We start from the raw sequence: 27,288 nt of genomic DNA on the forward strand, positions 1-27,288 counted from the left end.
GTTTGTGGAAGGAGACTGAGAAGCAGGATCGAGCCGTACCTGCAGGAGAGGCAGCCACGGACAACAGCAACAGGAGCAAACAAGAACCCAGGAAGGGCCGTATCTCCTGCTAATCCCTGCGATATCATTGAATGAAAAGAGTCACCATCACCTTAATAACTGTGGTAACAATTTGTGCTTTGTCATGGTGACTCTCAGAGTTTCATAAGGCAAGGCGTTATTCAAGACTGGCCTTAGTGAAAATGCAGTTGCTCCCACAGGCATGTTCTCATTTTAGGATCACTTGTTAATGCATATTTATTTAGTAATTTACTTTCTGGGAACAATTCCATTCATGTTCACTTTTTCATTATCAGCAAAGTGTAACTCATTGCCCTGGTTTTCAGAAGGCACAACTGAGATAGCGAGTGAGCGAGTTGCTTGCTCAAAGCCGTGGAGTGGGTCAGCGACTCACCAGCAGAGCAGTTCAAATGGCAGGCAGGTTTTGTTTGTGTTTCATTCCAGGAAAAAACAGAGCAGGTAATGCAGGATGGGAGAAAAGCTTCAGAACAAATGAACTGGAACAATCACTCCCAAGTTGATGCTGTTCAGAATTTGATTCAGAGTCCTATACTGAATGATGAACAGTGAATGCCAGATCCTCATTTCATCCTTGAAAGCTGCATTGTCCAAAAATCTCCAGCAAGGTTGCTGTCTGTTGTCCATGATTCTGCTTTTTGGGTATCTTTATCTTCCTGGTGGGACAGCAGAAGGAAGCATGGCACGTGTGACATCCTTGTTGTCTTGCTGAGGGAGCACAGGCCTTCTGGCCATGATGTAAATGAATAACTCATTCCTCAGCATTTTCCAGTCTGACTGCTTCCATTCATGTTCTTGGTTATCAATACTGACCATCCCTCTGTCCTCACTTTACTGCTTTCTCTGGTGCTCTCACATACTTTCATTCCTACTTCACCCATAACTACCCAACCATTTTTTGTCTCCGCACTCTGAAGGAGGGCCATAGGGCCATAGGGACTTTCTTACAAAAGACCAGTAAGCCAGGTTTGGAAAGGTTCAAAACCAGTCTCTAAACGCTAAGCTAACTGTGTGCACGTGTATTTGTTCTGCACCAGCCTGTTAAGGCTTAAGAACGTGAACTGCTGCTGCACAGTATTTCAAGTGAGTGAAACAAAGCGTGTGAGCTTCTACAAATAAAAGACACAACAGCCTCAAAACAAAACTTCAAGTCAATGAAATCTTCAAGTGCAGAGAAAGATAGGTAATATCTAGAGTGGAATTCAGTTCAAGGTGGAGGCCCTTAAATTAACATGTCTACACGTAGGTATGTATAAAAATATGCTTGCTGTCTAGGTTTTGACTATGGAGATCAATGGCTCAGTGGAGACCAGTGGCTTGATTCAGTTGCCTAAATGTCAGTGCCATTTGAAGTATTTCAAAAGTCTGAGATATGTGGCTGGCATTTACAATGCAGGGGAAACCCATGTCCTTTTGGGATGGCTGGATGCCAGACAGGACACCCTCCCAGTGCTCAGATGGCACTGGACATTTATGTGTGAATCTTGTCTTTAGCCAATATAGTCAGTAAAAGCCTAAGGAGCAACTCAGCTCATCCTAAAGTAGGACCTTATGGATGACTGAATAAATCACTTTATATGCCTGTATTGGCTGATATTGTACCTTTGGCTGTATGTAACTGGAGGTTTAATACCTAATGCATATATAGATGCCTAAATTTTTGCTTCCTGACCTTGAGTTGCCCTTGTGTTTCAAAGGAGAGGCAGATATGAAAACACTTAAGTTACCCAAGAGCTAATGCCTGTGACCACTCAGTTTCATCACTTGCATGACTGATCTGGCCTTTTTAAGTGGTCTGCCCTTCCAAAGAGATACCATCATATGGGAATTCTTTGAACTCTTATTTATCATATGAACAGATCCAACTTCTGGTAGCGTGACCCAAACTGACATATCTTCCTGCTCTGCTTCTGCTGGGTGAACCAGTCTCTTTTCTGTGGCTCCCGGCAACAATTTCAGTCCAGGAGGCAGGCATATCTTTTGTTTCAAAGAGTGGTTTGATAAAGAAGTATTCAAGCTGCTGCTAACAGCTTAGGGTGTTATTTATTACTCACATAAGACCACAAGAGAGCTCTGCATTGAATTTTAATACATGATTTATGGTCTCTGCTTTCATTTTTTTTTCAGCTTTTGCTAAGATTCCTTTGGAGTCTAAGTGCTTTGCTGTTCACCTGGCCTGATATGTCTGTTTCTCCTTCAGAGAGCTGATCTGTTACTTCTGACAATGTGACCAAGGTGTCCTTTTGCCAGAACTTGACACCAGCAATGAAGCAAAGAGACCCTGAAATGTCACTGACGGCCGCGTTGGCTGCTTCAGTGCATTTGCTATTGTTCCAGCGAGTGTGATCTAATGGAAAGCAGAACATTCTTATTATAGCAAGCTATAATTCACTGGCTGAACTCTCAAGTGTATGCAGCGACCAGCGTAACAGCTTCAGAGCAGCAGCTGGGCCAGGAATCTGTTGGCTGCACCATTCTCCCAGCAACATGGGAAAGAACTGTTTTTCCCATCTGCTAAACTTCAGTAATTTCAAAAATGTGTTCATGCTGCACTGGGATGAAAGCAAAAAATGTTCTTGCAAGAACTTGTCCTGAGCCGAAATATCAGCATTTAGGGCACTGGTTTGGCAGGCAGAAAACTAATCTATTCAGCCTCCCTCTCCAAGGGTGGTAAATATTAAATTATTTATTCAAACTGGAACAGCTCTGACAGAGGAGACTGAGAAAGAGAAACTTTTGAGTAGGTTGCTGGTGAGATCACATATCTGGAACATGCAAACAAAGTTCCTGCTGCAAGCCAGGACAAGAGACAAAAGATACAGTGCAGGGATGATGCTCTCTTGTGGTGGCCAGAAATTCATCCTGGACCTGAGAAGCCTCTTCCTGGTGAAAATGTTGTCAAATCTCATGTGTTGTTGTGCACTTTAACGAACTGGAATTTTTCGGCTCATCCTCATTGAATTACACCTTGCATTTTTCAGATCATTGCACCAGCCTGTTGGGATCCTCCAGAATTATGGTCTTCTCTCCCAAAATGTTTGCAGACAGTAGGTGGACATGAGGTGAGGGAAAGTGGGCAGGCCACTGTTGAAAAAGACCTTTTTACGTGATGTGACTATTGCCTTTGATGTCCTTCCTCTCTTTCTCCCCCCTGCCCTCTGCCACCAGCATTGCTGGCTGTAACAACTGCTGTATGGCTTTCCCTCCGCCTTCCCCCGTTACTGCCCTCAGCTTTCCACTGGGACACGCTTCTCGCCACGACAGCACCACGGCACCATGCCCACGCCGACTGAGACGCTCCAACTCCGGCTCCTTCCGCAGGGCACCCTCCCCGGCTGCCCGTCTCGGCTGCCCGTCCCCGCTGCCCGCCCCAGGGGCTGCCAGCTCCGTCCCTCTGGTGCCCTCCAGCGTCTCCTTCCCGAAACAACTCAGCAGAGCAAAGCCCTTAAAAGATCCTGCGGGAGTGATGCTCCATTGGGAATGCATGAGGATCAGGCGTCGAATTTAAGTTGGAATTTAATTTACTGGGTAAGCAGTCTATCCTTGACTAAAGGCAAGAAATGGAAGTGCCCGGCTGTCATTAACCTAGGCTGAGAAAGCCAAGCTTTGCTACGTTCAGGAAAGCGACAGGGCATTCCTGGTTATCTGAGTAGCTATTTGGAGTGCTGCCTTATCAGAGATGCTCTCTGTATAACTGTAGTTAAAAGATGGCATTATCGAACATAGAATGAGATGTCGTGATTTGTCATGGCCGGTTTAAGTGATAGGAACATGGGTTACGGACTGCAAGACTTTTATTCTGAGTTTTTCTCTTTGTAACTTCAACAAATTCACTATTTGGCTCAGAATACTCCCATCCATAAATAACACAAAATAAAAGCAGTCTGTTCAATTAACTTCAGCAAAATTCTAACCCTACTGATCTGAACGGCTATTCTCACATCGCTATGTGGGGATTCTACTTAAGGAATACACGGTGTCCTTCAAATGAAGAAAAGAATACATTGCTATAGGCTTGGGTAACATTTACCTCATAATCTTTTCAAAAAAAGAAGAAACAGACCAATTTATAGGCCTCTGCACACTGCGTTTGAGTTGGTATAATGGACACCATAAATCTATGCAAGACCTACAGCTAAATTATGGATAATTTAGGGGAAACCAGCTTTCACTAAGTGAATAGTTCACTGGCATTATTTAACTGTTTTTGAAGAAAATAATGACATAATAAGCTCTGAAATGTATCTGGAATATAGAAAAATAAAAGTTTTCTCAGACTCTTAAGTTACAAAGCAAATATTGTAAGAAAGAAAGGATCCAGCTAATTTTTACTTTAATCCATGTTTTTTACTTTAGTGATGCTGGAAAAGAATGCATTTGTCAAGACTTGCTTAAAATCTTTTTTTTTCTTTTATATCATGTCTAATCGTAAGTTCTGTCTTTTTGCCAGTATTGACTACACAGATTCACGGCTTGACTCCTGTGTTTTGCTCCCTCAAAATCACCCCTGATTTTTGATCTGCTCTACTTTAGCTCCTGGCAATGATATACATTATTCTTTACTTTTTTATTCTTTACTTTGACATTACTTAACATTGTTCTTTCCACCCCAGCTACTTGGACTATTTTGAAGATCATAACCAGAAGATGAAGAGCCTGCCAGTTCAGACACAGGTCCTACATTGCTGTGATACTCTGTTAGTTTCTATCTTTACAGATAAGCCCTAGATGATCAGTTTACTATCTGCTCTTGATAAAAGATCACAGTTTTGCTGTAGAAGATTTGGTTGGAAGTTTAACATTTCTTGCCTGTTCCCCTCTCTGGCTTCAGGAAGAAGTCATCTAGCAGTGACTTACACCAGTAGCACGTAGTTCAGCCTTTTTGTGGTGAGGACATAGCAATGCCACATCGGCCTTGCTCCCCCCATGAAGTCAGGACTTGTGTGCTGCTACCCCTGGCAGGAGACCAAGGGAGAGCCTTGCTCTTCTCTTTCTGCACAAGAGCAGGTTGCAATCCTTCTCATACTGCTGGATCTTGGCTATGTTTCCTTACAAATGGTAAAACTTTGGTTAGAGTAAGTGAATAACATAGCTTATACTAAGTCTCTTTCTACAGCTTATGCCTCCATACAAAGAAATATCTTTATGCTAAAGAAACGCTCTCCTTTTTTTCTGGCAACAGCATTATTCATATGAAAGGACACATTTGAGACAATCAAAGATTCAAGTCCAGAGTCTGAGGACCTTTGGGAAATGATTTACTGATATACCTCAACACTTCAAGCTTGCTGGGCAGAAGTTCTGTACTTATGTTCTCTAAATCTTTTGCTTTCTGAGTCACACCTCTATCCAGGTGAAATATAAGCTGCAGGGTCTAGAGATATATTTGTTCCCAAAAAACTGTTTTCACCACTTTCTTTACACTGGTAAATTACCAACTATCTATCACAGAATCACAGAACAGTTGAGTATGGAAGGGACCTCTGGAGGTCATCTGGTCCAATCCCTCTGCTCAAACAGGGCCACCTAGAGCCGGTTGCCCAGGATAATGTCCAGCTGGCTTTTGACTATGGAGACCCCACAACGTCCCTGCGCAACCTGTGCCAGTGCTCAGTCACCCTCACAGTGAAAAGGTGTTTCCTGATGTTCAGAACCTCCTGTGCCCACATTTCCTCTGGTCCTACCACTGGGCACCACTGAAAAGAGTCTGGCTCTGTCCTCTTTGCACCCTTCCTCCAGGTATTTATATACATTGACGAGATCCCCCCTGAGCCTTCTCTTCTCCAGGCTGAACAGTGCCAGCTCTCTCAGCCTTTCCTCATAAGAGAGATGCTCCAGTCCCTTCATCATCTTTGTGTCCCTATGCTGGACTCTCTCCAGTAGCTCCATATCTCTCATACTGGGGAGCCCAGAAATGGACACAGTAGTCATCAGGTAGTAACAACATTTGATCCTACTGTCCTGGATCACATTCAGACATCATCCTTTTGAATGGATTTCTCCCCTGATGGAAATGATGCTTATACTTAGCATTTGAGTAGCTTTCTACCAGCATTTGAGACAGGAAGGTCAGAACAGCAACGTAAATGTTGCTAATAATTTGTTTATATGGGATATTTACAGTAAGTTATAATCACACAGTGATTTTATATTTAGCAGACCATCTTGGACAATGGCTTCAGCACATTTTAGACACTGTAGGTACCCAAGGCAACCAGGACTAGGGGCATATTAGCAGACTGACAGGACAACTGTGCACTGCTGGACTGCAGGTAGAGACGAGGGGCAAATAAATCCTCTCCTCCAGGCTTGACTTGGTGGCCCACAGATTGACACCTAATGCCATCTGAGATGCCTTGCAGCACCTGGGACACCTGCACAAGGTACATTTAGACAACGAAGTCCTGACCTCCAGACTTGAGGCATAGGCGAGCACGCCTGCAGGCACATAGCAGCTTTTCAGGCGCCCTAAGGAGATGTGCATGGGTCCTGGTTCATGGCCAGCAGGCTCACCTGGCTGCCTGGGCTCACCTGGCTGTGAGCAGCCATAAAGGTGGCCTGGTTAGATGGGGAAAGTTGCTGAACAGAAAAAATTGTCTGCTGAAAAATACTGACGGAGAAAGGCCTGCCAGCCTGGGACTGTGAACCTCGGGATGAGGCCTGGGAACCACAAGCATCCTTGAAAAGTGCAGCTGGGGATCTAGAAACTGGAGGTATCCCAAGGTACCACTGATAAGCACAAAAACAAGGGATTATAATGTCAACTTATCATCTGAGAAAGTGGAAAACAGCCTAGAAAAATAAAATTGCTCTGAAAGAACAGAAAATAAATTCATCTATTGGCTGTTAAAAGCGAAAAATAGAAATTAACAGCATCTATTTGCTGCTTGAAGTAGGATGTCCTAAACCTTCTTACGTCTCTCTGTTATAAAAAGGACTTAATTTTTATCCAAGCTGGAGCTTCTCTCTGAGAACTTCCTGGCTGAATCCCACATGGACTTTCCACAAGCTCTTGGGCTCTCAATGGGGACTCTGGCTGACTCCAGACTCCATGTCGGGGATCTGCTTTGGAGTGCAACTCAGTTATCTTACTGCTTGGGTCTGTCCTCCCCTCTTTTGGGGCTGGTTGGGTGTCCCACCCTGGGATTGATTTGTTCCTCCCTGTTGGGATGGTTTGGCTCCTGAAATCTAATTCACTTCATGTAAATATTATATATATTCATATAAGTAATCTATCGTAAGTATACCTGCTGTCATATTATTGTTGATAAATTTGCTTCACTAATGATAAGTTGTAGTAATCTCTAATAGTGTATACCTACTCGGTTGTTGCTGTCATTGGTTGTACTACCCTACTGCTGGATGCTGTTATTGATTGACACCATACTACTGATTAATATTGTATTACTGATTGCTTATAATAATTTGTGATAGCTTGATGTATAATCATTCATATTCACTTTATTAATCTTCATATTAGCTTTATTAACCATAGGTATATTTGCTAGCAGTGATTTTTGTGGTATTTATGGTAATCTGTAGTAAAGTAGAGAAGTTTAGAGGATAAAGCCTCCATGTCCATGTGTACGACGGAATCCTAGGAAGCCACGGTTGCAATCTCTGCAAAGCTGCAGGCTGGGTAACCCTTCAGGGTGTGACATCTGCCAAATGCCAAATCACACTTTGAACAAAGCCCTTGGTGTCAAAACACAGGGAATGCTTTTTGGCGCTTCGCACCCTCTCATCTGTTGCGCAACTTAATTGCAGATCAGAATTCGGACTAATTTTTTCCCTTGAAATTCAGATGCTTTTATTTCCGATACCATTACTCATACAATCCAAATTAAAACACATTAAATTGCTAATCAGACATCTGATCTATCATCATTTCTCGTTAGGCATTTTGATTACAACAAATGACTGTGAAATTCATTGTTAAAACACAAGCTGTTGTCCTTGTAATAAAATGAAAAAGATAAAAGTGGCTCCAGTGTCACACTGTGTAGCTTATTGAGAAGGTGGTTTGACAGCCGGGGTGTAACGAACATTCCAGTCGGCTGATATGAAAGCAAGGATCAGCACGGGGCTCAGAAAACAAAGCATGTTTCAACTGTAACGAGGCATTTGTCAGAAAGAGTCTCGCAGTTTCCAACTGGTTTTACAATAAGAATAATTTGCGCTGTGTATCGACAGTTTTATTTAAAGCATACAACGAAAAATACCAACGTGCTGTTATTCCTCGTAATGACAACTGCTGCACTACAGATTTTAATTTTTAAGTAGTAACATTCTCACATTACACTTACAGATTTTTTCTGTTGAAATATGTTCCCTTGTGTTATCACAGTCCATCCTTAAAGTGTATAATTAGAAAACCTATTTGTATAAGCAGTATGTCTAACACTTTTAAGCCAGGAAAATGCTTTACACAAATAAGTTATATTTTAAACATTTCTTGTTGACAAAAAAACCTGCCAAAGCAGCAACTAGTGTAACATCCAGTGTATCTAAATGTGTGTGTTCCCATTCTTACCAACAGAAATCAACTATGTATTCCTCGTAAGTTTGCTAATTGCTTATATTGTTATTGAAAATTCAATTTTCATTGAGACACCAATGAAATCATACTGGTCTTTTGCATGGCAAAACTCATCTGGTATTAACTGAATCTCTCACACAAGCTATATAGAATTGCATGTATTTTCCTTTAGGGAACTTCTGGGAACAGAGCTCTGAGCAAATGCGCCCCACCAACTCATTTTTCACCCCTTTTTTTCCAACAAGCATTGCAGAATGTGTCCTTTTCTTTATTGTGGCCACCAGCGATGAGACTTTTTGAATTAGATTCACAGACGAGCTTTTATGTACTGTTCACATCTGTGCATCTTCTTTGGTGCCCCATGAGTCATTCAGTTATGGACAAGAAAAGAGAAAATAACAGGGACGAAAGACCCTTCTCTTGCATGGAGGAGTCGAAGTACAAATCTGTGCATTGTAATGGTTTTGATTACTTATACAAAGTAGGTCTTTAACAAAAGGATGAGAAGATTAATTGCAAAAAGGTCAAGAGACTGCAGTAGGACTATTGGCTTCAACTGCTTTCTCCAAGCAGGTAGATTCAGAATTTGAAAAAGATCTCCCAGCTTGGGTAAACCAGGTTGAAGTGGATTGAAAATTCAATTCAACTGAGAATTCAAGTTACAAGCAATTGAAAATTGAGTCTTGCTTTTCATAAGAAAGGCTGGGCCACCTCGGTTAGGTAACATAAATAAAGGCTGCTTATGGAAAGGTGTGTGTTGAAGGAGGTGCTTCCTTTCAGCATGTATTTCTCAAACATCGTTGAGAAATGGGAACAAAATCTTAGTCTACTGACTGTGCTAAGGGGCTCCATCTTCCCCTTTCCACTGTCTGGAGCCTCTTGCATCTCCCGTCTCATGTGTTGCAGAAAAACGCTTGGAGCATACATAGAATTTCATTCAGCAGCCATCCCCAAGGAAATAATCCTTATGGGGAAATCTAGTTTCTAAAAAAGTTTCATGTGCCTGCATGGTGAGTGGGTAGTTTAATGGTGATATTGAGGATCAGCCTAATACCTCCATGTTGGCTTTCATTGACATTGATACATACCTACCCATGGATTTAGTTCTTGTACTTTAATTTTCCAAACATAAGCACATGAGAATAACTGTATATAGGAGAAGTCCCACTGAATTCAAGAAGGTACGCATGCTCATACAACTATTTGTTTGACTGTTGGGTTTGTAACCAGAATTACCAAACCTAGCTGTTACCAATGAAAAACTCCCCCTAAACCCAGCATGGGTTTGGAAAGAGTTAAAACTGTAGGATCAACTAATCTAGGCTTCAGGATAATATAAAGCATGGTCTTATTCAGTCATTTCATTCATCATGTACTTTTTCCTGCAGGATCTGCCATTTAAAAATCTCAACACAAAACACTTTTCAACACCTGATAGGTTTGGTTGATGATAATTTTGCCTGCTTCCCTCTTTGACCAGCTAGAAGTTGGCACTTAAGCTTACTGGACTCTTGACTAATCTACAGATGATCTTGCAGGTTAACTTCAGGAAGAGATTAAATGATCAGGATCTCATCTTGATTAAGAACTAAGCACAAAATCTTCCTTTCAGCATAACTTTCGAACAGTAATTTCCTCCCTCACAACCTTGTAACATACTCTCCCATGCACCTACACAAGCATGAATAAACAAGAAAACGAAACATTATCAAACCGTTTCACTCACATACTGAAGAAAGCTTATTTTCAGATTTGAATTCCTTGGAAGCATAGAGGTTGTTGACTATAAAATGCATGGGCATAACTAATTTTGTAGATAACAGCATATATATGTTGGGGTTTTTTTGTTTGGGTTTTTTTTTGTTTGGGGTTTTTTGGTTTTTTTTTTTTACTATTAGTGTAGCATTAAAGAAGATCCCTGTAGTGTTTTAACAATCTGCATCTCATACAGTTGGAAGCCCTCTGCTCTACTTAATATTACCATATACAGTACTTCCTAAACTGCATTTTAAAATTTCTTTTTGGGATATGCAATATTTCAAGTTCAACTGAGATGCTGTTATTAAAGATCTGGAGATTGAAAACACAGTACCGGACAATGAAAGAACACCGTCCCATAAAACACCACATACAAACCACTTTTCACAGTTCTAACAAAACAAGATTGTACATAAAAATGTCACAAATAGCTCGGTACCTTGGTATGATCAACACAATATTAAGTCCAGCTGATATTGTCACATATTAAGGGCCAAATCCTGGCTCAATGCACAGTTGAAGCCTACACAGATGTTTAGAGAAAATAATATAGAGCCATACTGAAGTGCTATATTGATAACAATACCATTTGTTAATCTACCTAATATTTTTGGCCTGAAGTATGTACTTAATTGGTGCTACGGAAGGACCACATGGCCAGTGGTGCTCAACTCCTGTCCTAGGAGAGGTATTCATGGACTTGCATGGCCAAGGGCAGTGGAGGCTGAGGAGCAGTCTTCCTGCTGGGTATGACAGTTTTGGCAGGCATCTAGATCTACTGTTCTGCCAGAATTTGGCCAAGAGTTCGAAATCCTGTACATCTTATTCAGCAGTCCCAATGAAGTCAATGGAACTTTTTTGTGAGTAAGATGAAAAGGATTTGGCCCCCAAAGTTTTTAACCCTTTAAGTAGTATGAGAGTAGCTTCATTGCACTTAGCCCATCATTGACAAATACCTTTCTACTTGAAAACAGAAGATGGTTGTTGATGTATAGGAAGCGTTGCCTCACAGAGAGGAAAGCGTACAGCAACGTCTGACTACTCATAGCATTTTGGAACTGAATTCCTAAAGGAAAAAGAGACACTTACATATGACAGAATTTCATCCGATATCTGTCTGAGGTCAAAATAATTGTTTCTTCAATTCTTAAACACCATCTTATGGGTACCTTCAAAACTAAATAACTGGAGTATGCATACAGTTATAACTGGATATGTGTATGTGTATCTTCATTGGACTGGATGGATATGCAACTTCATCTAACAGTATTAAAATTTTACAAAAAAATATTGGAGCAGATGGATTTTTCAAAGAGCTTCCTATAAACTTTTATAGGCAACACATGGTCTTGACTTTGGGAAAAGAGACATTTTGCTCTCATCCACAAGAAACTTTTGATGACTGGAATGGGCAAGAACAGCATTTTTGTATTTCAAACAAAGTAATCTCACTCTCTTACACAATTCCATGCTTTGTTCTGTGTCTGTGGATTTGAAATATTATTCACTTGAATTAAATGGGATAAAGGATAACAGTATGCTAATTAAATTAATCAAAACTATATGACAGCACTACTTTGACTAAAAGTCATTGCAGTGCAGTATATTCTAAAAACACGCAGCACTCAAAAATAGAATTTGGGATTTTAAATTGTGTTGTCAGGATGCAGACATGAACTCTTAAGTTAGAATGGGAAAACAGGATTGAATACCATGCAGTTTAATCCCAACCGACAGAGCGAATTACTTCATCTCTAATACTGTGTCATGCTCATGCTGATGCTCCATATGTGGCTGCAACAAAGGTACAAAGAGCAGAGTATGAATCCTGAAAATACTTGCCTCAACAATATCTGCACTTACAGACAATTTTATAAGGTTGTCCTTTTGCAAATGAGATAAAAATCTGGCTGCTTTGTAAACGTTGCTAAGAGCATGCCTTCTCATTGGCACCGGAGCGTGGAGCGGTCAGTGATAATCTTAGGAAACTGCACATGAATCCTCTATGAATTGGTTAAGGTGAGTGAACTTCCACCCTTTCGGTTATATGAAATAATTTTAGTTCTTTGTATTGCTGCTTTCCTTCCCTAACAGAAGGATGCAGACATTTTGTGCTGACAGTAGTCCTTCATTACAAAATTCTCTGGGGACATTAAAGGCTGCATATCCCTTTGGCTAAGGGAATAGGATTAGGTTTCATGCTTAATTCCCCCTGCTGAAATTAGGAAGAAAAGTTCTTGGAAGGTAATCTGAGTTGAACGAAGACTTCACTCTACTCACTGGGAAAACTTCACAGACTTGAACAGGCACAGCATTAGTCTAGCCTTTTGGGAAAAAAGTGAATAAAAGCTCCTAAAAAAGTAAATAGGGCTGTAACAGCCCTACTGTAGGAGGTATGTATGTATGTAGGAGGTAAATACTGGCATGCCCAGGAAAAGGTTAATTTGGGTGATGTTGTGCCTACACTTAGTGAGAATGGTGTTAAGGTATCTCTTTGGTACTATTAAGGAAAGTCTCTTTGATTTCATCCAGTTTTCCCATGATTGACCAGTTTCCACACATAAACCCTACCCTTATAAGGCAGATCCTGCAGTCTTTATTCCGTCTTTGTTCCTCACTCAACTGGGAACTTGTCAGAGTAACACTGAGTAGGAGGGACGCTCTGTGCACCTCCGCTCTTAGACACCGTTAGCCCTTGGTGCCTCCTGGCATGAACTCAGCTTCCTGATTTTGGCCGTGCTGTGGCAATACCTAGCTCCTTGCATTGGGGAGTTCCTTCCTGAACAAGAAGATAACTTGGACGTACATTTCTACACAGATGAGAAGAGTAGGAACAGGAGGAGACATACTGACTGGCCTTCATGCCTTCCACCTGGAGTGACAGGAGAGTCTCCCTGGCATGAGGAGGAGGATGGGGTGGTGGTCTGCTCTGTGGTGTACACATGGAGGTCAGGAGAGAAACGTGGCACCCAAGGCAGCCCTTGGGGCTGGCCTATAATGCTTACAGGAGCTAAGGTATTTTATGGATTCAGATCTTGAAAGCCATGTCACAGCATGAGATATGAGAATTAAAGGATTTCATGAAAGAAGTTAGGGACGTCTTATAACTTCTGAAGGAGAAAATGTTTTGAATTTTTTTTGTGTGAATACCACTGCCTGCCAAAAAAAGTATGCATATGCTATATGTAATATTTTGTAAGTTTTTTCTTCTGTTTGTCAAAATAGAAAATGCATAGAAAAGAACAAAACTGACCAATTTTATGATGACATGGCATATTTCTGATGTTTGTTGAAATTTATTACTAGCAATATCTGACTTTCATTTTGGGTTCTGAAAGCATTTAAAACTCAATATTTAAAAAAAGCCTCACAACAGTCTTCGGAAGCAAGTTTATCTCTATTTTACAGGTGAGGAACCAAGGCACAAAGAAATGAAATGATTTGTCACAGATAACAGAATGAGTCAGTGGCAAAGTCAGGAAAAGAATGAATTTTCCTCTGCAGTTGTGGCTTAACTCTCTCTTCCTGCTAAGAAAATTCATCTTATGCCTCATATGCTGTTTCTTGCCACCTGTATTAAGATCATGAAAACTGGCCAATTTGCACTATCAAAACTGTTTCAAAGCCAATGTTCTGTTATTTGTTTGTTTGTTTTTTCAATATAAGCACAAAAATGCTACTTAAAGGGTTAATTATAATGCTGTGCTGGTAAACATTTTTATTTATTGCTGGTTAGACCCGTATTTAAATACTGACTGGGACAGAAGAGACTGAGCTGGCCCTGGACTCCCTTGTCTTGGTGTTGGGCATGGATATCGTACAACAGGATACGCCCACAGTGGCCTCGGGCAGCTCATCTTCCTCTGTCCATTCATTGAGATCTGGGTTATAGCACTGAATGCACTTCTTATATTTTTTCTCTATCTCGTTCCAGCCACCCACTAAGTAAATTTTCCCGTTAAGGGTGGAGGCACCAGCCGTACTAACTCCAGTTTGAAGCGGTGCCACATAACTCCATTGCCCTGTGTAAGGACTGTAACACTCCACGGGGAGAACGTCGACCCTTTCGGCTCTCCCCCCTAGCTGAGACCCACCCATGACGTAGACCCTTTCCAGAAGGGACACTGCGCAGTGCCACCCCCTCGGGGTGCTGAGGCTGGACTTATCCTGCCAGCTATCTTTGCTGGGGTCATACATGCACACTGAACGAGAGTAAGCATTATTAATGTACCCTCCTGTGACCAGGATCCGACCATCCACCACTGCGCTGGCGTGGCAGCACCTGGGCACCTCCAGGGGTGCCTTCATCTGCCACTGATTAGTTGCAGGCACATAGCATTCAACCGAGGAGAGGCACCCCTCAGAGTTGCGACCACCCACTGCAAAAAGGAGGCCATTGAACACATTCAGGCTGAAGTGGGTGCGCCGCTGGTTCATGTTTGCCAGGTGAATCCAGGTGTTGAAACGAGGATCATATCTGAAAGCATTAAAAAAAGAAGGTAACTGTCTCGCGTACCTCTCTGCTAAATTCTACAGTCCTGTCTCTGTCCCACTACTGCTGCAGATGTGAAGTTGCTAAAATGGTAGTTAGCTAGTTAGTCAGTGGAATGAAAGTGGTATTCCTGGTTAAATTTCCAAAAAGATTTAGTTTTTAATTGGAGAAAAATATGTTTGTATCATTCAAATCTGGTATTATCTCACTGAAGTAAATCTGACTCTTCTGTAATTTGATTTTGTATAATAAACTCATTAGAATATTGGAAACAGATACTGTCAACATACAATAGAAATTTTAGAAGTTTTTTTGCAATTTATGCCTACAGCAAAGATGTCAGAATGTACTCAAAGAGTTTTAAAAAAATGTTAGATGGTGATTTATACTTGCATCTTTTTAGTACTTTCTAACTGGTATGTGTTCTTTCCCTGCCACTCACATGAAGTAAGAATTTTGTGGAAAGAACATCTTTGTTTTCTAACAAACACCATTCCTATCTGAAATAACATTGTCTGTCCTTGACATTTCAATGGGCAATTTTGAAATAGAAAATAGCAAATTATGACTCCTGAAGGAGTTGAGTGAGGTACATTAGTAGGGCCATGCATTTCTCCTGTTGCATGCTGAGGGGACCAGAGAATCATATGAGAAGGTTATGGGAAAGTAAATACTAATTGATAGCTGTCATTCAGTATTGTCATCTGCAGCTCTGAGAGCAAGTCCACCTTCTGATGTGAATTGACATGCCTGAGGTTAACGGCAGAACAGGGAGCAGAACCCATTCAGCTGTGGACCACAAGGATTCCCCACCTCCTCCCCACAATCAAGGTGTGCACCAGGAATGGGGCTCCTTGGGAGAACATGAGGCGTAGCTTAAAGGCAGAAGGTTGGGAGAGCAACAGCATAATCTCCTTTACATAATATATTTTTCTGACAAAGTAAATTACACAATAAAAATTATCTAGAGAAAGGCTCTACAGAGGGATCTGGACAGGCTGGATCGATGGGCTGAGAAGGTTAATTTTATGAGGTTCAACAAGGCCAACTGCTGAGTCCTGCACATGGGTCACCACAACCCCATGTAGCACTACAGACTTCGGGAAGAATGGCTGGAAAGCTGCCCAGCAGAAAAGGACCTGAGTGTGTTGGTCAACAGCCGGCTGAATATGAGCCAGCAGTGTGCCCAGGTGGCCAAGAAGGCCAACAGCATCCTGGCTTGTATCAGAAATAGTGTCGCCAACAGGACCAGATGCTGGAGCATGTCCAAAGAAAAGCAACAAAGCTGGTGAAGGGTCTAGAGCACAAGTCTTATGAGGAGCAGCTGAGGGAACTGCAGTTGTTTAGCCTGGAGAAAAGGAGGCTGAGGGGAGATCTTTATTGCTCTCTACAATGACCTGAAAGGAGATTGTAGTCAGGTGGGTGTTGGTCTCTTCTCCCACACGTAACAAGTGATAGGACAAGAGGAAATGGCCTCAAGTTGTACCAGGGGAGGTTTAGATTGGATATTAGGAAAAATTTCTTCACCAAAAGGGTTGTCAAGCATTGGCACAAGCTGCTCAGGGAAGTTGCTGAGTCACCATCCTTGGAGGTATTTAAAAGATGTGTAGATGTGGCGCTTATGGACATGGTGACATGTGGTGGATGTGGCAGTGTTAGCTTTGCAGTTGGAGTCGATTACCTTAAAGGTCTTTTCCAATCTAAATCATTCTATGATTCTATGATTCCTTATTCATTAACATTGCATGTTGGTTGATACCTTCAGGAGAAGTTATCTGAATGTTCCTTTTGGGAGCAGAAAAGGAAGCATTGGTAGGACTGTGGCTGTGTATCGCCATTGCATGTCCATAGTCTGTTAGTAGATAAAAAGCTGAGTTGTCTCACCTCCAGCCTGTGCTTCAAGCTATTGTGTGTTGTCAGCTTTTAGGCTGAACTATGTAAAAACTAGTAGCACTCATTTGACTATTGCATGTTAGCCTATGCACTCTTCTGACCTTGCTATCACCACTATAGTCCTTGAATGACTATAAATAGGAATTGTAATATTTCAGAAATGAGGTATTATTTGGAATACACTGTAGAAGCGAAATATAGCCTTCAAGAGATGGTGACGTTGTTTCTAAAATCTCAATAAATAGAAAAGCTAAAGGATATGAAATGCAGTATAAAAGCTGTTGAAAATATGGTGGATGGTGCACAGGAAGTCAAGATTTTAATACCTAAAAGGTGTTTTTCAGAACTTTCTGTGAGGCATCAGAAGCTCTTGAAATTTGGTGCATTTTAATGGTACCTTAGAACATCCTAGCACTTCCTATTTATGTTCCTATTGATTTCCTCCACTTGGAGTAAGTTTTCTCTGTCTTCCTCACTTCTGTGCATGTGTAACCACAGTTGCATATTTCTGTTCATTCAAACTTTAATATAGAATAGCATTCATACCCCCCCACTCCGAACCCTTTCTATTTATCTGAGCAGTTCACACTACATGTCACAAAACAGCTTGGTCTATCAGCCTGCACTGTGTGGAATCAATCTCTCCATCCCTTTTAAATAAATAACCAATTACCTGCAGAAATTGCTGACTGCGTGCTTGGCTTGGTTCCTGGCATCGTTCTGGTCTTCCCCACCAGCCACATAGAGAAATCCATCCATCACTGTCACACACTGATTAAAACTTTTAGCAGGCATTTCACTCAGCTTCTTCCATCCATTTTCAGGATCTCTGTATAAGATGTCTCTGCTAAGGGACTTTTCTGTTAGAGCAGGGCGTCCCCCAACAGTAACTAAGACTCTGAAACCTCCACGGATCCTTGTTCTTCTGGACTGCAGTGTATTCTGGTGGTAGGGAAGCAAATGATAGTTCATGGCATCCACTAGGAGCTTATGGCAGTCTGCATCTTGCATCATTCTCGGCACAGTCTGAACATAATTGACAAGGTCTTGGGCTGAGATGGTACCAAAACGAATGTTACCTAAGAGATCAGCAGCAAACTTTACTCTTTTTTGGTCAAATTCCAGCCACTTTATTGCAATCTGGAATGCAACAATTTCAGAAGGCAATTGCAAGTCATCATCTGCAAGAAGTTCATTAATCTGATCAAAAGTAAGTTTTAAGAACTGATCTGTTTCTGAAAATTCAATGAAGTTGTCTCTGATAAATTTGTGCGCTGCTTCCTTGGTTGTTTTTAGTCCATATGTTTCTGCAATATTGGCAACATACATACAATTCTCAACACTGATTTCTTGGATTAGAAAATCACAGCACATCTTTACAAGGGTGTGAATCTGTAGATAAATTGCTGTGGAAATAATACTACCTATCGTATAAAGCGAGAGAGTAAGTTTTCCAGTGTAAGCATAGGTGATAACAGTAGCTAGACCCAATGGGGATACATCATTGAGGTCTACTCTTTGAGTGGATGGATCTTTCTTTAAGATGTTGTGAAAGTAGTCACTGCTTGAAGCCATCACCACCTTATGAACACTGAAGGATTTGGTTTTGGTACTGATAGTCAAGTCACAAAGAAAATTTTCTTGTCTCATTCTGCTTAGACCTTCCAAGAGATTCGGGCTATAGGATGGGTCGGAAACTTCAGATGAGATGCAGCTGAAACCATTTCCTCCATCTAAAAGTCCATTCAAGCCATTTAGTTTACTGAGGGGGCCATCTTCCACAATGATAGTCATTTCATTGATATCTGCTTTGTTCTTCTTCACATTCTTCTTCTTAGGGGCCATGAGTGCAATGAAAAATTACAGCCAAGAGCTTTCTAAAAATAGAATTAAAACGTTAAAAGCTACACTGCAGTTGTGAAATTTAATAGCTATGTTATTATGAAACAAATCTAACCTTTGTCAATACATATAAATGCCACAAAACCAAAACACACAGGACAATCTAAGAACTATTATACTGTCCTAGATTGTACTGCAGCTGCTTATTAATAACAATGAATACTCAAATTGTGAAGAATACATCTACAAGTAATTCCTTTTTTTATTAAATATCAAGGTCATAAATTAACATTCACCTATTATCACCACATTCAAAGGGTTAAATTCTCTAAATGAATTTGCCAGAGTGTAGAATTTCGTAACTGTACATTTAAATCAGCCAGGTTCTAGACCTGAATTCATTAGTCTGAAGCACAGGAAAGACGTGGGTCCCCAACTTTGTTCATTCTTACTCCAGGGCTAATACAGACTTACAGGTGAGTTCAGAATTTGACCAGGAAATATTAAGAATAGGAAAAATTTTTAAAGAAAAAAAGTAAGATAAGACATAAAGACAAAGTGAATTTTAGTATGATGCCATATTGATTTTAGATTTAGGATCTGCTTCAAACTGCTTCCAGTTTGTAACTTTTGATTTTCTAGACTGATGATATTCTATTTCCCATGTCAGATTCACAAATACTTTCTACTCATAACATACTTTGCTTGCTTTTCAATATCAGTAACTTGAAATTTATAATCCTACTTTTAGGATTTTGGGGAGATTTAGGGAGAAGATGTCTAACTTTCATTTGAAAAAAATGTCACACAAACTCTAGCAGGATATATTATTTTAAACAAGTTCTTTATGTGTGAAGGTAAGAATTCCTCCCATATTAGAACAGATATTTGAATTACATGTATCAACTCTAGGCAAGTTCCAGCTCTTGCTGAAATGAAGAGCCATGTTTTTGTCAAATGCAATGTGAGACAGCCCCTAAGTTTTCAAAGGAGCTATTTCAAACAAATATATGTATACGCAAATATACCTTGAAGGAAAGCATTGTTCTTCAATAACACAGTTAAAACAGAATTGCTGAGATCAGCTTTCAAATAGGTTCAAATATAGCATTTATCTCCAGTATATCCATTGATTTTAAAACAATTTATACATGCTAATTTTCTCTGTGATCCTTGCACTCATAAAAAACAGAACATGAAGAAATGTTACTTAATGATAAAACAAACAACTGCATTATTTTAGATAACTGAATAAAAAGACTTCAGCAATATTTCAATCTAGAATCTCAGCACATCAGTTTTCCCTTAAGCACACAGCATGTAACAAAATGGTAATTTAATTATAGAAAGGAATGGTTGCTGCCTGTGAACATCAGGATTTTTTTTGCTGCCGCTGCTGCTGGGTGACGACCATGTGCAGAGCAGGCGAGGGAGAAGGCCATGTGTGCCGAAAGTGTCAGTGTCAGCCCGCGCTGACGTGAGCTGCGATCCCCGAAATGTCAGTGTGCCAGCGCGAGGGTCAGCTGCTGCCTGGCTCCCCCCCGCTCCGGCTGCATTCCAGGAGCTGCATCTGTTGAGACCTATCAGAGTCACCTCCCAGAATAGCAACCTCCCAGCAGCTTGCCATTTTAAGACAGGTTCAATCGAAGGTATAGCTAGTGTTTTAGTATACTTGGTTGTTTAACACAACTTTTGTTGCCAAAAAACTACGATATTGCAAGTGTTGCGTATATTTGTTGGCACAGAATAAAAGAAAAACAAAACTTTTGGATGTCTTTGGATGTTACCCATATAGTTATAGCTTTGCCTATTAACAGCCACAACATTATAGCTGGCAAGGGCATATTCTTTTGGCAGTCATATTTGTGGTTCTAAGTATTTTTAGAGACCCATCACTTAAAAATTTTAATACCTGCAGCACTTAATGTTTATTGCCTCACTGCATCATTGCATGTGACACTTTAAGCTCTCTGTTCAAAAATGTCCACTCTCCAATGTTCTTTCCTGAAAAATACTTTTCCATCAGCAGAAATGTCCCCAGCTAGTTTAGTGTATAAGCACATAAGTGACAGGACATGCAAAACCAGTGAAACAAACCAAACGGTCCTATAATAAATTGAAGTTACTGAATTTTGAAAACCCTGGATGATTTGGTTTTCTATAACCATTTGCTTTCACCTAATTCATTTTAACTTAAGAACAAGTCATGCCAAAGGATACTCAGGGTCCCAAAACAATGCATTCAAACAAACAACCTTCCCCCCTCCTTTAAAATGTTACTTCTAACCACTATCAAAGTGAGGAGTTAAAACCCCCTTACCCTCCTCAGAAAAATGGTGTCCCAGAGCTGTCCAAGAAGCTGTGAGTAAAAATGCCTCTTCCTTGGAAAATGAAAAGACAAAGAGAGGAAATGTGGTAAAAAAAGAGAGAGAAAGATCAGAGGCCACTTGGTAAGTCCCAGCTTGTGGTTTCCAGTGTGACACTTTGCTGTCACAGCGAGCAAAGGAGACCGGAGCCTGCGCTCGGGTGCTCTTTAAAATGACCCCTCCTCTCGGTGCCTCACTCCCTGCCTCTGCCCAGCCACGGGAGCTCAGCTTCCCTGGGCTGCCTGGGCTCCAGAAACCAGGGGCGACAAGCCTGGACCCTGCAAATGCACAGGTACAAGGCAGGAAAAGGAGGGGAAGGTGAAGATGGTAGATCAGCACTAGGTAATAATTGTCCCAGGCAGGTGTAGGGTAGACCACTGGGTTGGGTGCCTGAGCAAAAGCCAGTATGCTTGGGGAGGGGGACAGGTTTAGATTAGACATAAAGAAGAAATTCTTCACTGTGAGGGTGGTGAGGCACTGGAACAGTTTGCCCAGAGAAGCTGTGGATGCCCCATCCCTGGAAATGTTCAAGGCCAGGTCGGATGGGATTTTGGGCAACCTGGTCTCATGGAAGATATACCATGTCAGGGGGTTGGACCATTCTATGATTATATTATTCTATGATCTAAAATAACCAGCAGGAAATACCACGGAAAAGCTGGCACTTCAGTTCCACTTTTGTTAGGATTTCGGTACTTAACTCTAGGCACAGGGAAGGAGACCAGCTGATGGGGATTCACAGCCATGCCCTATTTCTTGGAGTTACGTCGCTGCTTCCATAAAGACTTGCCTCAGCTTTCAAGCATAGTGGCTCACATCACCCAATATATTTACAGCGAGATGTGAACTTTGATCTTCTGTCTCTCAGGAAGCCATCCTAACTTGTGGATTATACAATACACTGGAATAGTATACCTCCATCTCTTGCCAGTAAACCCCAGGAAGAGTTTAAAGCCAAATCTCCACATCCAGGAGATTTTCATCCCATGGAAGAGATAAAAGAGGTGTGAAGGACTGTATGAGAAGGGAAAGATATTGGAGGAAGTGGGAGTCAGAGGAAGGGAAGATTTTCTCTTGGTTGTACTTTGTGTAATGCTTAATCTGGTAGATTTTCTCAATTGCCTCCAGACTCGGATGGGCTATTACAACAACTGCTGCAAAATAACACTTGTCATTTTGAACAAAAGGGCATTGCTGTACTAGTGGAGTTACAAAAAGTTACAAGATAAAAATGAAAAAACAGAAGAGGGAATGAGAGGTGATCAAACGTGTGAAATCAGTGGGGGCAGATGTAAAGCCAACACCTCCCAACAGCAATAAGGTAACCAGCTCTTCTGATGAAAGAGAGGGGTACAGCTGTGAAAAATTAAGGATGAAGCCTTACTTTAAGACATATTTTAGGAACTTCTCCTTCCTGTACTATGTATTTTTTTCTCACGTGTAAATTCCTACTGCCTCACGCATACAACTTGGTATAACATCAATTTAATATGTAGGATGAGAAGATAATATGAGGGATCTGCTTGGTAGAGTACCATGGGACAAAGCCCTGGAGGGAAGAGGGGCCCAAGACAGCTGGCTAGTATTCAAGGGTCACCTCCTCCAAGCTCAGGAGCAATGCATCCCAACAAAGAGGAAGTCAAGCAAAAACACCAAGAGGCCTGCATGGATGAACAAGGAGCTCCAGGACAAACTCAAACACAAAAAGGAAGCCTACAGAGGTTGGAAGCAAGGGCAGGTAGCCTGCGAGGAACACAGGGAAATTGTCCGAGCAGCCAGGGATCAGGTTAGGAAAGCTAAAGCCCTGATAGAATTAAACCTGCCCAGAGATGTCAAGGGCAACAAGAAAAGTTTCTATAGGTGCACCAGCAATAAAAAGAAGACTAGGGAAAATGTGGGCCCTCTCTGGAAGGAAACGGGAAGCCTGGTTACCCAGGAGATGGAGAAGACTGAGGTACTCGATGACTTTTTTGCCTCAGTTTTCACCAGCAAGTGCTCTAGCTACACTGCCGAAGTCACAGAAGGCAAAGGCAGGGACTGGGAGAACAAAGAACTGCCCAGTGTAGGAGAAGATCAGGTTCAAGACCATCTAAGGAACCTGAAGGTGCACAAGTCCATGGGAACTGATGAGATGCATCCACGGGTCTTGAGGGAACTGGCAGATGAAGCGGCCAAGCCACTCTCCATCACATTTGAGAAGTCGTGGCAGTGCGGTGAAGTTCCCACTGACTGGAAAAGGGGAAACATAACCCCCATCTTTAAAAAGGGAAAAAAGGAAGACCCAGGGAACTACAGGCTGGTCAGTCTCACTCCTGTGCCTGGTAAGATCATGGAGCAGATCCTCCTGGAAACTATGCTCAGGCACACGGAAAATAAGGAAGGTGATTAGTGACAGACAACACGGCTTCACTAAGGGTAAATCGTGCCTGATAAATTTGGTGGCCTTCTATAACAGAGTTACAGCATTGGTGAATAAGGAAAGAGTGACAGATGTCATCTACCTGGACTTGCACAAAGCATTTGACACTGTCCTGCATAACATCCTCGTCTCTCAATTGGAGAGAAATGGATTTGATGGATGGGCCACTTGGTGGATAAGGAATTGGCTGGATGGTGGCACTCAAAGAGTTGTGGTCAACAGCTTGATGTCCAAGTGGAGACCAGTGACAAGTGGCATTCCTCAGGGGTCGATATTGGGACCGGTGCTGTTTAACATCTTGGTCAATGACATGGACAGTGAGATTGAGCGCACCCTCAGCAAGTTTGCCAGTGACACCAAGCTGTGTAGTGTGGTTGACAGGCTGGAGGGAAGGGATTCCTGTCATGTAAAGGGCACAAGTCTGATATGTGGCTGAGGGAGGCCCTCCCGTTGAGTCACGAGGTTCAGAAAGGACCCTCTTGCTTTCTAAACTCCTTCTCAGAGAGGAACCTACGTCCAGTCTTAGTCCCAGACTTGGTCAACAATTTATGTCTAAAGGATTATGTGTAGGCACACATCAGAGTCAATGTTTGCCTGTCAGAGCCCCCTAAAGGACTTCCACTGATACAGTTTCACAAACAGATAGAAAATTTATTAAAGCAACAGATATAAAGAGTTCATAATTGCCATTGATAAATGCACTTACTGCAATAACGCAAATATATGATTGTAATGCCAGCAAAATGCTATCCCGGGTATTCGTCACCAAAAAGGTGAACTCACAATGCTTATCAAGAAGTCGTCCCTATCTTGGGTGGAGGAGGAGCACAGACCATCGACTGCCTCTTCAGTCTTTAATCTATTCTCTCCCACCAAGGGTATTTTCCTCACTATCCTTTGTACACCAGCCTTAGCTGTTCCCCTCCCTGGGGTGACGTTTAACATGATTTGGGTGGAGAGTCGAGTACTATAGTCATATAAATCTAGCATGTACTTCTTTTAGCTCATTATCATACACAGGGGTGTCAACTTTAATATTAATTTCATGGATAATTAAGGAAAAGGTCTGCCTCTGGGCACCGTGGCCTTCAACATTCTGTGTAGAAGCCATTTATCTGTTTATTCTGCATTTTCTAGCCAAAACAGGGCCGTCTTGCCGCCGTACGACTCCCTCCTTTGGCTGCTTCTCGTGCCAACCTTGCAGATCTCCATCCATAATATTTGCATAAGAGATAAGCAGACATCAGTGTTTTTTAAACTCTTACATGCAATTCTCATAATGCCATCCAGAGGGACCTTGACAGGCTGGAGAGATGGGCCCGTGTGAACCTCATGAAGTTCAACAAGGCCCAGTGCAAGGTCCTGCACAGGGGTAATGGCTTTAAACTGAAGAAGGGTACATTTAGATTAGATATTAGGAAGAAATTCTTCACTGTGAGGGTGGTGAGGCACTGGAACAGGCTGCCCAGAGAGGTTGTGGAGGCCCCCTCCCTGGAAGTGTTCAAGGCCAGGTTGGATGGGGCTTTGGGCAACCTGTTCTAGCAGAGGGTGTCCCTGCCCATGGCAGGGGGGTTGGAACTGGATGATCTTTGAGGTCTCTTCCAACCCAAACCATTTTATGATTCTATGACATTTATCATCATCTTAACACATCTCAATATATTTTAATTTAGCTCTTCAATCTCATTATAAAATTCCTTGCATGGACAATTATCCTTAACTTTTTTTGAAGCTCTGCCTTAACAGGATCAACTGTACTGATTTTTACACAAAGAATAATTCCCCACTGTTCTTCATGAGTTTTAAAACTTGTAAAAACTAATTTTGTAGATAAACCAGACGTATTTCTAAAACAATACTCCCAAACACATACATACTAGTGAACCTGAGTACTCAGTGTTCCCTTTTCGTACTTGGCTATTATGAGGCATGCAAGCTGGCCTTGGAACAAGTCATTCTCATTTTCCATTAATTTGCAAACAACAAAGTCTTTTAAAAAATAAACAGTACCAGGATTAGCTGCAAACTATGATACATTTTTTAAAATGAAACTTTGATTTAATACGTATTTTAATTTTCAGATATTCTTAACATTGTTTCCTTTATATCTTGAAAATAACCTGTTGTTTTTCTGATTATTTCCTTTCCAATAACACAGAAATTAATTACTATAAAATATTTTAATATTGACTGAAGTCCTTGCAATGAAGTTATGAATTATCTCCTCAGTTAAAAGAAGGGGTAGTACATTTTTTGGCAATATCTTATGCCTGTCAAGATGTATCCTTTTAGGTATGAATGAATCTTGGGGGAAAAAGTATTTAATTTGCTCCATAACCAACTGGTCTACATGAGTGACTAAAGACAACACTATCAATCCATGCAGCAGTAGCATGTCATGTAGTAATGTTTTAACATTTTTAGGGGAAAAAAAGCACAAATATTTCAAAAGATTTGTTCTTAGCCCAATAAATAAGAATAATTGTTGTTACTTGCTCCATGTGCATGACCCAGAATCAGCAATAGGGAAAGTTCTTGTATCAGCAAAGATAGGCCTTAAGGCAATTATAACCATCTTTTCTAATGCATGCACAACCATTACTGCACTCTTTCTGGAAAATGTAAAGCCTTTTCTTTGACGTCAGCATGCTCTGATTTGTTGGTGGAATACAAGGGTCACAGCCACGGCCACACGGAGATCTACCTTGGTCAATGAAAGATACTAACAAAACTCAGGTTCAGCTTTAGAACATGACTGCTTTGTTTGCCCTGAGCCCTTTGTGTATACTATACTACCAAATACTATGCACCACCAAAGCTCATATTTAATTCACTATTATAAATAGTTCTGAAAAATATCTTTAAATGTATTAATCTGAATGTATTGAACAATCACACCAATGATGCCTTTAGGAAGGCTGAAGTCCCTTATGCAGATTGGAGATACTGTGAAAGCATACTGAATTTCAGTGGGAATTGCAGTCTTTTCAATAAAAAGATGGAAGAGAAATGTTTTCTTTTTAAGCTGCCAAATAAACGTACAAACTACTACTGTTTAGGATCAAATGCACAGGCCTTGATTTCACAGAAGAAGGAACTGTGTTCCGCAAGACACCCAACCCCAGGTGGGTCACTCAGACCTCCCTCAGAACTTGATCACTTGCTCCTACTTTGTTGCCTAATTTTGCCCAGCCAAGCTTCTCACATCAATCTGCTCCCTGAAACTCTCACCTAGCTCTTCTCCTTAGCTCATTCAAAGCCTATTTCTCTTTATGGTTTCACGCTTTCCTCAGAAACTCAAGAAGCACTGGCAGTAGGGCATGGAGAGGACCCTAGGGATGAGAGACCTCCTGTTTGCAAGCCGTGCAGCAGAGCTGATAGCACAGCACAGCTCTTGAGTGACAGAGCAATTATTGGAGCTATATTTTTGTGTATGGCAACCCTGCTTCTTCCTAACAGGAGTACCGCATCAATGCCAAACAAACAACTCCTCATAGCAGTCGGCATCAGCCAGCAGTTTTGAAGGACCAAGTAAACTTGGAATTCTTGTAACATTTCCTTTGCAAAAGTTACAACAGGCAGTATGAGAAATGCTTCAATTAGACCTGGGCTAGAAACACTCGTCTTGTTCTAGGAAAGTTTTTGAGATTTTAAATGTTTTCTTCTTCACTGGTATGAAATCATGATCTTTCAGCATAATTGGGAAGAAGTGCAGCAAGGAGATTTTCCTCATCCCACAAAACTCAGAAACTTGAAAATGAAGGCTTTCAAACAACATATGGGAAACCCGGCTCCAATCACATAATCCATATGACAATCTGAGCCTCAACTTCCCTAATCAAAGATGACTTTAACCATAACGCTGGTGTGGGCTGAACCTCTCCCAAGATTTCTTCTGCAT

The 27,288-nt window shown here is 41.3% G+C and overlaps 1 protein-coding gene across 1 annotated transcript; it reads right to left on the reverse strand.

The window, feature by feature from the left end:
* Nucleotides 1–7,862: 7,862 nt before the first annotated feature.
* Nucleotides 7,863–21,123, reverse strand: KLHL31 (kelch like family member 31). Its single transcript, XM_054822447.1, has 3 exons — nt 20,923–21,123; nt 17,434–18,637; nt 7,863–14,852 (listed from the first exon to the last, which is right to left on the reverse strand). Exons 2-3 carry the CDS (start codon nt 18,603–18,605, stop codon nt 14,120–14,122), a joined length of 1,905 nt encoding a protein of 634 aa, XP_054678422.1. The 5' UTR covers nt 18,606–18,637; nt 20,923–21,123; the 3' UTR covers nt 7,863–14,119.
* Nucleotides 21,124–27,288: the final 6,165 nt, after the last annotated feature.

The sequence above is a fragment of the Grus americana genome, chromosome 3 (assembly GCF_028858705.1).
Source record: "Grus americana isolate bGruAme1 chromosome 3, bGruAme1.mat, whole genome shotgun sequence".
In the NCBI taxonomy this organism is placed as follows: domain Eukaryota; kingdom Metazoa; phylum Chordata; class Aves; order Gruiformes; family Gruidae; genus Grus; species Grus americana.

Coding starts and splice junctions, on each gene's coding strand:
- KLHL31 (XM_054822447.1), bottom strand. CDS start 18,605: ATGGCCCCTAAGAAGAAGAATGTGAAGAAGAACAAAGCAGATATCAAT. Junction 14,853..17,433: donor GCAGTCAGCAATTTCTGCAG/GTAATTGGTTAT, acceptor TAATGCTTTCAG/ATATGATCCTCGTTTCAACA.